This window comes from Pteropus medius, unplaced genomic scaffold, assembly GCF_902729225.1.
Source record: "Pteropus medius unplaced genomic scaffold, Ma_sr-lr_union100, whole genome shotgun sequence".
NCBI lineage: Eukaryota > Metazoa > Chordata > Mammalia > Chiroptera > Pteropodidae > Pteropus > Pteropus medius.
Genome location: NW_024347730.1, coordinates 581316 through 594600, shown reverse-complemented (window position 1 = coordinate 594600; position 13285 = coordinate 581316). Strand labels below are relative to the sequence as shown.

The 13285-nt window shown below is 48.4% G+C and overlaps 1 protein-coding gene and 1 pseudogene across 28 annotated transcripts in view; one reads left to right on the top strand and one right to left on the bottom strand.

The window, feature by feature from the left end:
- The window catches only part of LOC120614244 (uncharacterized), a 183930-nt gene that overhangs the window by 4492 nt on the left and 166153 nt on the right, over positions 1 to 13285 (top strand). For 7 of the 28 annotated variants that reach the window (XM_039877041.1, XM_039877039.1, XM_039877042.1 and 4 more), the window contains exons 1-2: positions 173 to 483; positions 1741 to 1840. In XM_039877041.1, coding sequence (XP_039732975.1) covers positions 383 to 483; positions 1741 to 1840 — 201 coding nt within the window. In that variant the 5' untranslated portion in view covers positions 173 to 382. Of the gene's footprint in view, positions 1 to 164; positions 495 to 1740; positions 1841 to 7255; positions 8758 to 8978; positions 10385 to 10492; positions 11540 to 12357; positions 12720 to 12817; positions 12958 to 13285 lie in introns of those variants that run through there. The other 21 variants (XR_005655897.1, XR_005655895.1, XR_005655898.1 and 18 more) reach the window with 13 other exon arrangements.
- LOC120614263 (uncharacterized) lies at positions 8970 to 9087 on the bottom strand (annotated as a pseudogene).

The following is a 13285-nucleotide window of genomic DNA, read 5'->3' as shown; positions in this document are numbered from 1 at the left end:
GCGATTGGCGGCGCGGGCGGCGCGGGCGGCGGGGCGCTGACGGGCGCTGACGGCGGCGGCCGGGGACCCAGGCGCGCAGCCCCGGGGCTCCGGAGCGGACGGCAGGGCGCCGGGGCCGGGCCGGGGCCTCGGCCTCCCGCGGCGCGCCCGCCACTGTCGCGCGCCCGCCACTGTCGCGCGCTCCCGGGCCGCGGCGCCGCTGAGCGAGGCCGCGGAGCGAACTCGCCGTCGGCGGGCGCGTCGCGGTCCGGGGCGCCGGGCACTGCGGCCTGGCGGCCCCCGGACTGCGCAGCGTGACGACGCGCGTCCGCGTGTGTGCTGCCTGCCGCGTTCCGGCTGTCCCTGTGGATCGCTGACAGTTTGACACATTCGTGTCACTTGGATGTCGTTTCGGCAAGTGAAGCATGAACTTACCTCCGTTGACGTTCGGAGCATCTTCCTAGACCTCCGAAGCCCTGGGAGCGCAGGCGCTCGCGGCCGCAGGCACGGGCCAGGTGGGCGCGGGCTGCCCGGTGGCCGCGGCGTCTCACTTTGCCCTCGCGGTGTTTCCAGGTGGCAGAGTGGGCGTGCGCACACGCCGGCCCAGGTCGCAGGCCGCCAGCGAGCCAGCATTTAACTGCATGGAGGGGAGGAACACGGGTTACAAAGGGGAGCAGAGTTTGCCACCCCAAAATATGCCTCTTTGGGATATAGACTGTTTTAGGCTGGTTAACTTTAAGAAACTGCAGACAAGGAGAAACTCCGAAAAGCGAAGAGAAGTTAACTTGGTAGGGAACACTTGCATCTGTAAGTGACAGGCCCATCTCTAAGGGTGTCTCCGTCACTGTGCCGGGCCTGCCTGCCTTGTCAGCGGAGAAGGCCCGAACTTAGATCTGTGTGACAACAGTTCCCCTGTTACTGTGCTTTTCCTGGCAACCTCCCATAACTAACTGTGTCCACCCCCAACATTTTGTCTTTAGTCGAAGGTGCTATTTAAGGGGATGGCTTCCACCACTTTGGAGAGTTACTCAGTGTTCCTGGGTCTCTCCTACGAATGCAGGAGGTACACCTGTTATTAAACTGTCATTTTTTTTTTCTCCTGCTAATCTGTTTCATGTCAATTTGGTTATTTGTCTGGCCAGGAGAACTTTAAGGGTAAAGGAAGATTTTTCCTCCCCAACTTTTACCACTCATTTCTGTGTCTCTGCCTGTACAGTCAAGTCGTAGGCTCTGTTTGCATTACTGCGAGATTAGAGGAAAGGAACGTAGAAAGCAGTAGTCAGAGGCAAAAAATGTTAGAAGAAAGATAAGTCAAACAGTATTGATCGAGGTTTGCAACATCATCGTAGAAGTTCCAGAAAGTAAGAACAGAGAAAAATGGTTGGGTGAAACTTACAAGAAAAGAAGTTTCAGAACTGAAGGGAGACGTGAGTGTGCAAATGTGTAAGACCTAGTGAGTACTGAGCAGGAAAAGGAAAAGTCTACATGTAGGTGTTTCATGAAATTTAAGGATAGCAAGAATAAAGAGATGATTCTGAAGGTTTCCAGGAGCAAACACAGGTCTTCCATAAAGGAGTGAGAACAGGCTGGCAGTAGGCTTCTTGTCAGCAGGACTGGATGTTAGGAGACAAGCAATGCCGTCAAATTCCATGGGAAAATGACTTTGAAATTGAAATCCTATACCAAGTACAGGGACGGAATGAAAAATGAAATGAAACATACACTGAGAAAGCTTTACCTTCAAATACTCTTTTTTTTTAGGATGTTACTTGAGCATGCGGGCTGGCAAAACAGAGTTATCCAAGGAACTGGAGCAGGTTGGCTTTGTGAACAATCGAACCCATTCAGCAAAGCAGTGAAGGTAAGTCCCAGAATGACAACTGCGCAGCAGGCCTGAGAGCCCCCCATCCAGACCGCGAGCAGACTGCAGGGCTGTGAGAAAACATCCTGGGAATGAAAAAGTCCGTGGGTGCGACCGTATCCTGAAAACGTGGGAAGAGCCTATTGTATTGATGCCATAAAAGTAGACAATTCAAGACAAGTACAAAGGCTGTTGGAAGTCCTGTAGGGGTGGGGGCACATGACAAAAATATACAAAAAACAAGGCTAGTCATAGAATGCAGCTTGCCTGAGCAGAGAACAGTGTTTAGATCTGTAGATGCTGATTTCCAAGTTTACATCCGCCTGCAGATAAAGCAGGAATCCCTTGTCACTGGTTACGAAACCGATTACATAAGTGTTAACCATGATACTGTGGAGGAGCAAGAGGTGACGGTGGCTGCGGCACGCAGCATGCTTACCTGACAGTGACGCGGTATGGCCTGCGGGTGAACCGAAGCAGGCGTGGGAGCACGTAATCAGTGGAAAAGCCCACAGTAGTGATGACGTGTTATAGAATTGTCTACTTCACGTAGCTGCCGTGCAACGTTCGCTTCCTCCCACTAGAGGAACCAGTAAGATAGGGTTGTTCGTTTTGTTCACTGATGAAGCTTAAGTGTCTGGAGCAGTGCCTAATACATGGTTAGCACTCAATAAATATTTGTTGAATTTCAGCGGCCCCTGAACATTTAGCTTCTTTTCCCCACAAAAGAGAAGTGTTCAGCCATGTTGTGCAATATGTGTTTGGAATGTGCTAGCATTACACGTGGCTTAAAGTCTCCTTGAGGTTATAAATCTCCCCAGGCCAATGTCCTGTCTTCCAGGGCAGCGCTTGGCTATCTGGGCTGGGAGTCAGAAGATCCTGGCTTTAGTCTCGCCTTATCTGTTAAGTAGCTACACAATGTTGGGCAAGGTACCTTCTTCACCCCTCAAAGCCTCGCTTACGTAATCTACGGAAGGAGGTGGCTGTAAATGAATTCCGAATTCTCGTCCTCTTGTGTCACACGATGTTACCAGTTACGAGATGGAAACGCGATGTTAATTTTGTGGTGTTTTCTATTTTCACATGAAAGCAGTTGAAACATGCAGCTGTCTGCATATTTTGAGTTGAATCTAGTACAGTGGGTAAAAGTTACCTTCTTGGGAATCGGATCGTCTTTACTTTAATCCTCGCTGAACTGCTCCTTACCTGTGTATGAAGTTGATTAACGTCTCTCATCTTCAGTTCCCTCTTCTGTAAAATGAATATTGTACCAATTTCAGAAGGCATTGTTATGTGTACTGTGAAATTAAATTAGTGCATGTAAAAACATTTACTATAGTGCATGGTTCATGGTAAGGGCTCAGCAATTGTTAGCTATTAACTTTTTTATGAAATGTTAATCTTAGTGATAGTTTCTATTGCATAGTTTGCAGAAATAAATGAAGACCAACCAGATCAGAAAAGCAAAGGCTGTTTATTCTGAGCTTGCCATAGAGATGGAGTCAAACACTGTCATTTGCATTTTGGCAGAAACTCAAAGGCAGGCTGACCGTGGGAAAGCTTTCAGTGGAAAAAAAGAGAAGTCTTCGGTGTGCCCCGTTGGGGGCTGCTGGCAAGCGGAAGCTACAGGCTGGTTAAGTAGAGTGAGGCCCCCTGGTTAGGGGTGCGTGTTTGGCCTTCTGTGCTTAGTACTAAGTTGGAAGCGGGGACAGAATATAGGGAAGCTGTCAAATCCTGGATTTTCGAGGCCGACTGTCACAGAGGTTATTTTTTAGCGTCCCGGATTGTCACTGGAGATAGCGATCTGGCCTCCTACAAGTCCGACATAGCCTGGCTTCCTGGACATTTTATTGCAGATAAAGGGACTGGTCTCCTGGGCAGGCTGCTGCAGGTTGTGTGCCAAAGTTCTGTTTTTATATATAGTCTGGCCACGGTCTGTTTGCATATTCAGTCTCTCAGGTTCATAAGAAAACGATAAAATTTTCATTTTTTTCATGGAATTAGGCTTTCTGATATCTCAAAATAATATTAAACGTAGGGATAGTTTAACTCAATTCATAAATTTACAATGACATTGTAGTTCTAGAGTTTGTTCCAATTAAGTGTTAACTTAATGCCAGAGTGAGATTCTGTTTGGCTGATAGTAACTAAGACTTATTAGCAGTTGTCAAGAATATTGACCAGAGAAAAATGAATTGCTTTAGTTTTTTTTAAATCAAATTTATTTAATTGATTCAAATATTGATAGTTTGTTGGTATAAACCTATCCAGTCAGCATCTTGCAAAGTGCATTACCTTCCCTTAATCCGTTTTACCCATAAAAAGGCTTAGAACAGATATAACGATAGATATTCTCTACCTAATCTTCCTCATCAAGCGTGTTTGCCCATTAGATCAGAGAAGACTCAGATTCCCGCAGAGGTGTTTTTGGAGAGAGACTCACTTCCTACGTTTCCCTCCAGAGGCTTCAGAACTTCAGTGTAGGCCTTGAAATAGGATCGTTTCATAAGGACGCTGCCGTTATTTTTTTCATGTTAAAATGTAGTTTTGTTATTTTGCTCCTAGCTGTATTCTTTTAGTTTTAAAAAACTATTTGGCCTCCCCAGTTAATCATGTGGCTCTCGGGGTCTTCAGAGGTACTTGCCCACTCACAGCGACGTATTCGAAGATTCTCTCGCCTACCAAGCTTCAACTACTGTATTTTGCACTCATTTCCTATAAATTTGAAAGGAAAAGGTATTATGTCAAATACATCACAGTTCAGATTATTTGGAAAGAAAACCTGAATACCTGTCATTACGTAGTTTATTCTTGATATATTCCAATGGTACAAGAAGAGGAATTGTTAATCTAGCATTTTAAGGCATTTAAGATTATAAAATTATTTTAAAATAAGACAACCAATATTTATGTAATGGTGATATTATCAGATATGTAGTATTACTAAAATAACAATATATCTGTCGTTGTTCTTAGTCTTAAAATAGATTATTATAAATCCCCCAAATAGTGGCTTGAATTATAAATGTAAACATATAGTTATAGCTTAAATTTTATTTTAGAATATGTACCAGTCATGGCAGTTAAAGCAGTCATTCGCTGTAACTCAAATGTTTGATAGAGTTGTTCTTTTGGGGGGTTACCAAGGAATGTGCTTATTTGTGTGTATTTTATGTTAATTTATGAACCATATTAGAAATCAATTAAAACTCATGCTAAGTGTATCAGAAATTTAGTATGGCACCCAGGGCTCAGGACCAGAGTTTGGAATCAGTTTCTGTAAAACACATCCAGCCTCCTCCTGTAATTTGGGGAGGGGGTGCTAATTTTCCTTCCTGTATGAAAATACTATGTATATGCAAGAGTTTACCTCCAGAGTTAACTAACAAAAGACGCCAGCACTTTAGATAAAGTAATTAGATAAAGGAGATTTGAAATGAATCCACTCAGTGTTTCTTTCCTTATGAGTATGTATTTTATTGGTAGAAAGATTCAGTTTGACTCCTTTACAAATCTGTCTGTGCTTATTTAAAATATTGTCTTCTTTCATTGTGATTTATATTCCTTTCTTTCTTCCTTATAAGTACTATGTCAAAATATCTTTCGGGTACTATATGACATCCTTTTTCCTAGTCCTTGGTGAACAAATTCTTGTATGTGTTGTGTCTGTTAGTACTTTCTCGCAGTGATTCATTTCCTCAAGTGGATTAGAATGTCCAGCTATAAATTCATCTTGAGCGGGGCTTGGTTTGGGGGTTCAGGCTGTGTACTTGGGATGTAGGATCCTAACCACATTTGCGTCTGCCCAGACTGGACGGGTCTCACCATTAGACCAGTTATCTGTGAGCGTCATTGCAGCCGAGCAGACACATGGATTGGACCCCACAGCGCCCCCCGTGGGTGACTTCCTTTCCTCCCAGGCTTCCTCATAGTTTCCTAGGCAAGATCAGTGCCGAAGTTTTTCCATTTTTATGGAAAAGTCAGCTCCTTAGGACTCCTGATCATATGCAGGAAGTTTAGAGTTAGGTCTCTCGTCTGGGACACATTTCATCCATGTTTATCAGAGTCCCAGCACCCCACTCTGTCATGAAACTGGTTTCAGCAAGTCCACTGGCTAGAAGGACCTTGTAATTTATCATCTCAATCAGGACACTTTGAAAATGGGGAGGGGCATGATTATTAATTACTCTGAGGCAGCAGATGTCAACCAAGCCTGCCCTTAGCATGCCTGTACCTGTGCGGTGACACTTCAGTCACCCTAAGGGGCGAGCTATTTTGGCTTCCGCTTCTGCTCATTAATCACGGCCCCGCGTTTTCCATTCCTTTATTTCCACAGTCTGGAGGGGTCACGGCGCCCCACCCGTTACCAGAAGTGTAAGCACCAGGGTCCACTGCCGCCGGCACACGGTGTGTTCGACCTCGTGGAGTGCGGGTGGCCTTCTGATTCACAGACAGTAAAATGTGGAAAATGTGCACCGTAGGACCAATGAGATATTGTCTGTAATGGTAACAAAATTTTAACTGCTGATATCTTTTGATCCTCTTGCTAGCAACAGTCTGTTGCTAGGAATCTATCTTGAATAAATAATGATAAAGGCAGAAAGTTCTGTGTACAGAGATGTTCACAGCAATGTTATTTATATATGTAAAAATTAAAATATTTTCTGTTTCTGGCAACAGGAACATTAAATAAACATGATAAATTCACTCAGAAGGCAAAACACAGATATGCAGTAGGACTTCATTGCTGTATATAAAAAAATACCCAGAACTTAGTTTGCAAAAGAATACATCAAAATGCAAAATGTTATCTATCATTAAAATAAAATTTTTTAGAAGTCATCATTTGTGTTAGGGTGGTTTGGGCTATGTTTTTGCTGTTCAGTATATTGAATCTACATTTTCTTTTTAAAATTACACATTTTCTAAAAGTATATACTACTTGTATTGATTTAATATTATTTGGTGTTTTTATTTAATGAAAATCTCAACCGCATATTGTATAAGACAGTTTTAACCTTTAGGGTTTTTTTATTATCACATGCTACAGGCATTTTAGTGATTTTAAAAGCCCGTAAATAGAAAAATGTTTATCAGAAGTTTTAATATGTCTATTCCTTCCCAAGATTTTTAGTCGACCCCAAACTAATTCTTTCAGAAACTCAGAAGATAACATTTCAGTCTGAAAGTACCCTTGCAAATTGATTAGTTCAAGTCCCTTTTTAGTTCCGAGCATTTGTCTCTCCTCGGTGATGGGGTAGCAAGGCAGATCATCACTGGGCAGTGTTGCCTGCCTAGTCCTGACCGCGCGTGGACTCAGGGACTCAGCGCGTGGACTCAGGGACTCCTCCCACAGGTTCTCGCCTGTGCCACTCACTGTCGGTGTCACCTTCCCTGTCTCTCTCTCCGTTACAGTTCACGAAAACAGCAGCCAGGGATCTGAGCCAGGCCTGTTATCACACCTCCTCATAAGTACATTCGTCTCCCTGTGTGGTCCGGAAATTCCAAACCCAAGAACCATCAAAACAGAGAAGGGCATGAGGTGTGCTCAGAATCTAGGTTGCTAACTACCTGTCCTGGGCTCAGGGAACCAGAGTGTTATGAATTATCAGCGTGTTGGGGGAACCAGACTGTTATGAATTATCAGCGTGTTGGCAACATCCGTGTCCAAATGCAGGTATAGAAACACATTCCGGCGTGAGAGAAAATCTATCTTTTACTCACACTCTGCTATTCACACTGCCATTGCTTCCCATAGTGTCTGGATTAGCTAAACAGTGGTATTTTTCACGTACACCAGTTCAGTGTGTTGGCGTCAGCGTGGTGTTAGGATCCGGAGTCACGTGGTGGACTCTGCTTTCTCGCCCTTGGTTCAGGGATCTCTGGCAGGTCGTTGAAATCCTCCAAAGCTTGGTTTGCCGGGTTGTACATGAATAAAATGACAACATTTACAGGAGGAGAGATCAGGCCTTTGGGCGGATCGCTGTAATTTGCCTCATGGACAGCGTGATAAAACATCTCTACCTCTGGTCTAGAAACTGCACACAGGCCGCCATCCTCCCCGCCTGCATTGCAAAAGAGACACCTGCCTCATGAGTAAGGTAAAAGTTTACAAACTGGTTTTGCCAGGAGAGTGCTTGGGGACAGAAAGTACGCGGGGACACTGTGTGCTGTTGTGGCTGTGGACACGCAAAGTCAGAAGCTCCTCCGAACGTGGTGGCCAGGGCACCGGCTGCCTCGAGGCCGGCGGAGAGGGGCGTGGCGCGGCCCATGACTTCACATACACTGTTGCCTTTAAGTCTGTGAGGGCAGGTCGCCGCCCCGTGGTGGGTAGCAGTGTGGACATTGGGCCTCGGGTCCAAACTGTGATAGCTTGTGCCTTTTTAATGGGGACTGTCACTATACAAACTTCCAGACTAAATGTCTTTCCATTTTAACTTGACGGGAATACAAGCTTCTCCCAGATGCTCCACTGTGGAATGAGAAGAGCAGCCTGAGCAGCTGCAGCTGAATAAACTGTGCACCTGGGTCAGAATGAGTGTCAAAAACTTCTGTCTCTCCGTTATTAGATGAGCCATGTGAAGCCATACCTTACCCAAGTCAAACCATTCCCAGTAGAAAATATTTTACAAGGAGAATATTGACTATTTGGTTTTACAGAATAGTTTTAAAATCTTAGGTGTTTATTAACACTGGTTTCTGAGTTCCCATGAATCTTCTTTTATTTCAAGGGTTTCATGACACCCTCTCCCCTGCAAAAAGAAGAAAAGGAAAAAAAGGCTAGGAAGGCGGCCCCATGGGCGAGTGGGCCCCGTCTGACTCCGGGGCCGACCTTCCAAGTCAGCGGAACCAAGGCCAGCTCACTGGACATGACGCTGCCCGCTTGGGCCACCTGAGCGCGGCCTGCCCCGCGTCCGGTTAGACCAGCGACTAAGCAGCAAGTGGGCGTTCCATTCCGGGGTGGGCCGGGTGACCTCGCGCTCCTTCCCCAGCTGTGGGACAGTCACTTTCTGCTCAGCTACTGGGAAACAAGGAAGTTTCTGCTCTGTGAAAACTGTAGCTCAGGATTTTTTTTGGGGGGTGGGGGAGCATTTTGGCAGGACTTTTATTTATTTTTTTAAATTTTTTATGCCTACAGTACCTGGTCTTCCCAGGCGGTCTCCCATCCAAGTACTAACCAGGCCCGACCCTGCTTAGCTTCCGGATCAGACGGGATCGGGCTCGTTCATGGTGGCAAGGCCGTAGACCTTGGCAGGACTTTTGTTGATTGAGAAAAAACGAAAAAATTTTCACAATGTGCTTTATTTGAAATATTAGGTATTTCTGTATATTCAAAAAAAATTTTTTTATTAAACGTTTATGCTTTGTTAAGTACCAGAGATATGAAAATCAGTATTTTGCTTTCCTCACGGAATGCACAGGTCGGTGCGTGGACATGTGCGGATGGCGGGTACATGGCCATCGCAGCCTCTGACCCCGCAGGGACCTGGGCTGCCTCTGCCGTCCCTGCCAGTGCGGACACCGCCAGTCCCGTCTACCTTAAAATGTTACTGAGGAGGTGAAAATACACGTCTGCAAGTGTTTTAAAGACGTCTCTTGCTAATATGGCCCAGCATGTGATCTGCCTGAATTGTGTCCCTAGGGTTAGAGTAGGGGGCGCTCGCTAAAGGGAGGGGTCCAGGCTCCACCCCACACCTGCCCTGTAGAGTGTCAGGGAGCGGAGCCGGAGCTGCGCTTGGTAACGGGGTGATTCTCAGCACGTCGATTCGAAAGCTTTGTTTTATTCGGGTGTTTCACACGGTTATCATCAGGCCGCTTGGGACCCGTAACCTGCCTAGGTCCTCGGCATGTGAGGGAGACAGGGCCCCCTCCAGTTACCTCTAAATCTTGTTCCCTTTTTACCACTTCACGTTGTTTCTTACACGGAAGGATGAAGTGGATGGAAAGTACTATTTTTGTCGGCAGGAGACATTGACTCTTGTGAGAAACGTCACGTGAGTGACAGACTGCCCCGAGCCGGGCAGGGCAGACCGTGGGGGGTGGCCCCTCGACTCCTACCTGCTCCTCCAGTCTCCCTCCAGAGGAGCCCCCCGCCCCCCACAAGTAAACAGACGTTTCGACGGTGGAGGACTTGCACGTGACTGACTTTTCTGAGAGTTCGCTTCCATAGCTGAGCTCTCGGGCCATCACGGTTCCCACACTGTGTCCCTCAGCGCCCTCAGACTCACGGGGCTCCGTGGGACATTTAAAGTTCCAAGGCAGTGTCGTCTGTCAAAGCCCTAGCTCGAGGTGGCTCACGGTTCGACTTAGAATGTGCTGCATCCCTTTCTGTTATATGACATCTTTATGAGACCATCGTAGCTGCCGCTGTGATGAGAAGCAGTTACCGCCACGTGTAACCAGGAAACGCAGGCGGCGTCCAGCCTGGTCCACGGTCTGAGAGGCTGCCCAGTGCCCAGCCAGCTCGCACGTCCCTGCCGTCAGTGACAGCGGTCCTTTCTGGGCAGAGTAATAGTTCTTCTAATTGATGGGCATTGTTCTTCCAAACAGCGACTATGTTAAGAGGACACACACATCGATCGCATTGCTCGGACTCGACTTAACCTAACCCCGAGGCGTTCCTCTGGCCTGGGGCACTGTGGAAAACCCCGAGAAACGGCGCGACGGAGCCGCGGAGTCTGGGAACTTCTACATTGGTTGACGGGAGAAAACAATCTGATTGGAACTTTAAACCCAGTTAAACACGTGTGTTCATGGAGAAGCCGCTCATGTCCTCAGCGTCGGAAGGCAGCGGTGGCTACGCTGAGGGCCCAGACGTCCTGGGCCTTCCCGGACACGACGGGTCAGGACTGGAGGGGCCCGGCGGCGGCCTGCGCACGGCTGTCCTTCCTGACGTGGGACCGTCTTCACGACATCCCTGCATCCGCCCCACGCCATTCTGACCTCTTGGACTCGCCCTTCCCGGGACTGCGAGCCTTGGAGGGACAGGGACGTGGAGAGGGAAAGGCCGCCCACCTCCCCGCTTGCCACTGGCTTGCACCTGTCACTCAACACAGAGATTATTCAGCACGTTATTATTATTGCATTTCTGCCTCTTCTGGGACTTTCACTTCATTATTTTTCAAGAAACAAAAGTAAAAACCAGGAAAGACTTGGTTTCATTTGTACAGTCTGCTTTTGCTTGGTGACAGGCGGCCGTGTGTGGGACATGGGGCGACAGGCTGCCTTCCTGGCTTCTCGTCTTGTGAGACGGGCATAATGCCTGCTGCAGAGAGTTGCCGACAGGACCTGCTGTGCATGAGGCAGGTGGCACGGGGCTGGGCACATCTGAAATGTCCGGGAAGCACGGCTCTCCCGCCTCGGGCCTCCTGCTACGCCCACCCTGCAGACGCCGTCATTCTCCTGCGGTCGCAGTTTCAGTCCGTCACAGTCAGCCGCAGTTTGAACATACCAAATGGAAAGTCCCGAAAATAAACAATTCTTAAGTTTTAAATTCCACGCCGCTCTGAGTAGTGTGATGAATCCTGCTCCATCTTACCCAGGACGTGACTCACCCCTCTGCCCAGCGTCTCCACGCAGTGTGCACGGCCCGCCCCGGTCTCGGAGCGGCCATCTCGGTGACCAGAGGGACTGTCTCGCTGTCGCAGTGCTGTGGTCGTCACCCTTATTGTGCTTCATGTCGGCTCCAAAGCCAGTCACGTAACTGTAATTACAGTGTATTGTTATAACTGTTCTGTTGCTATCGTGCTAACCTCTTGCTGTGCCTTATAGATCGAATTGCATCGCAGGTGTGTATTTATAGGGGAAACATGGTGGATCTGGGGTCCGGTGCCACCCGCGGTTTCAGGCACCCCCTGGGGGTCTTGGAACGTGTTCCCGCCGATGAGGGGGCGGCTGCATCTGCATTTATAACACCAGGAAGCGGAGCCCATGTAACGTCTCCGGCTTGGAGACGGCTGTTCTGTCTCTTCCGCCTTCTCGGATGAACTGTTTTGTCTACAAGTTGCTTGGCTTCTTCCCGCTGCATCGGGAGGGGCTCCGATGATGGCACTTGACCCTGTTCCGTGGGAGGGGGCCACACGCTTGCCCTGGTTCTCTCGGCGCCCACACTGCCGTGCGTGCTGCGGAGGACCCATTTGCTCTGCGCTCTCTTGACAGCTCTGAGCTGTTCCGTCTTTGCTCATACTCAGAGTCACCTCGTCCCTCCTCTCGTTTTTCTCTATCCAAAATTTACACCTCCCTTTAACTGTGCCGCGGTGGCGGTGGCGGTGGCGGTGGCGGTGGCGGTATAGTGGTGAGCATAGCTGCCTCCCTCGAATTGTGCCTTTTCCGATCATCCCATCTTTCAGGGGTTCTCCCCAGCCTGCACCCCCTCCGCAGCTGTAGTCTGGACGCTCACTTAGCACGTGGAACATCCTGTCACCTGAGGCACATTTTTAGTTCCAGTTCTGTGATGATCTGCAGGTTGGTCTCATGAACAGCTGTGCAAATCCCGAACTTCTGCCTTTGCCGTCCTCGGCACTGGGCCTTGCAGTAGTAAATTCTTAACAAATTCTTGCTGAATACTTTGGATCGATTGCAAAAGATTCAGTATGTGACATACTTGGATAAGCACAGATAAAGGGAAAAAGATAAAATGTCAGCTAGTGTCCTAAATGAATTCTGTTCATCTGTCAGATGGGAAAAGTTTCCCCCAGAACTGATTTCGTTAGAGTGTGTCTTGCTAAAACGAAGTGAAAGCCTTTCTTCTGCATCTTCGGCTTGTGTTGGTCTGAAGGAGGAGATGAGAGATGGTTGGCCCCTGGGTGAAATGCCGCGACACAATCAAGTCGACGGTCAGCAAAACAGGGGCTGATGTGCAGCACGCCCAGTGCTTAGAGTGAGTCGGGCAGAGCTTCGTGCCCTGCAGCCATGTCAATTCACGTGACCCACACGCTGGCCATGCGACACAGGTGTATTCTCATTCCTGTTTCGTAGATGGGGTCACCGAGCCAGTGTTTCGGAGACCTGCCTCCAGTCTAGAGCGGACTTGTTAGGCCGAATAACAGCCTCCCGAAGACGTCCATGTCCTCATCCCCAGACCCTGCGACTGTCACATTGTCGAAGGGGCTTTACAGGTGCGATTAAGTTTGGGATCTTGAGATGGGGAGATTATCCTGGACATCCAGGTTCTTAAAAGAGGGAGGCAGGAGTGTCCGAGGCAGAAGAAGGAAGTGGCAGCAGGGAGCGGGAGCCGGAGCTGGCGCGGTGCGCCCCGGAGCGGGAGGACAGGCCGGGGGCCGAGGCCGTGGGCCTCTGCGAGCTGGAATGCGGAGGACCTGGCCGTGCCCCGCAGCCTGCTGAGGAACATGCCCTGCCCGCCGGGACCGTCTCCCCCAAGCCTCGTCCCAGACTTCCGGCCCCCAGGGCTGTCCGAAGAAGTGTGTCGTTTGAAGACACTGAGCA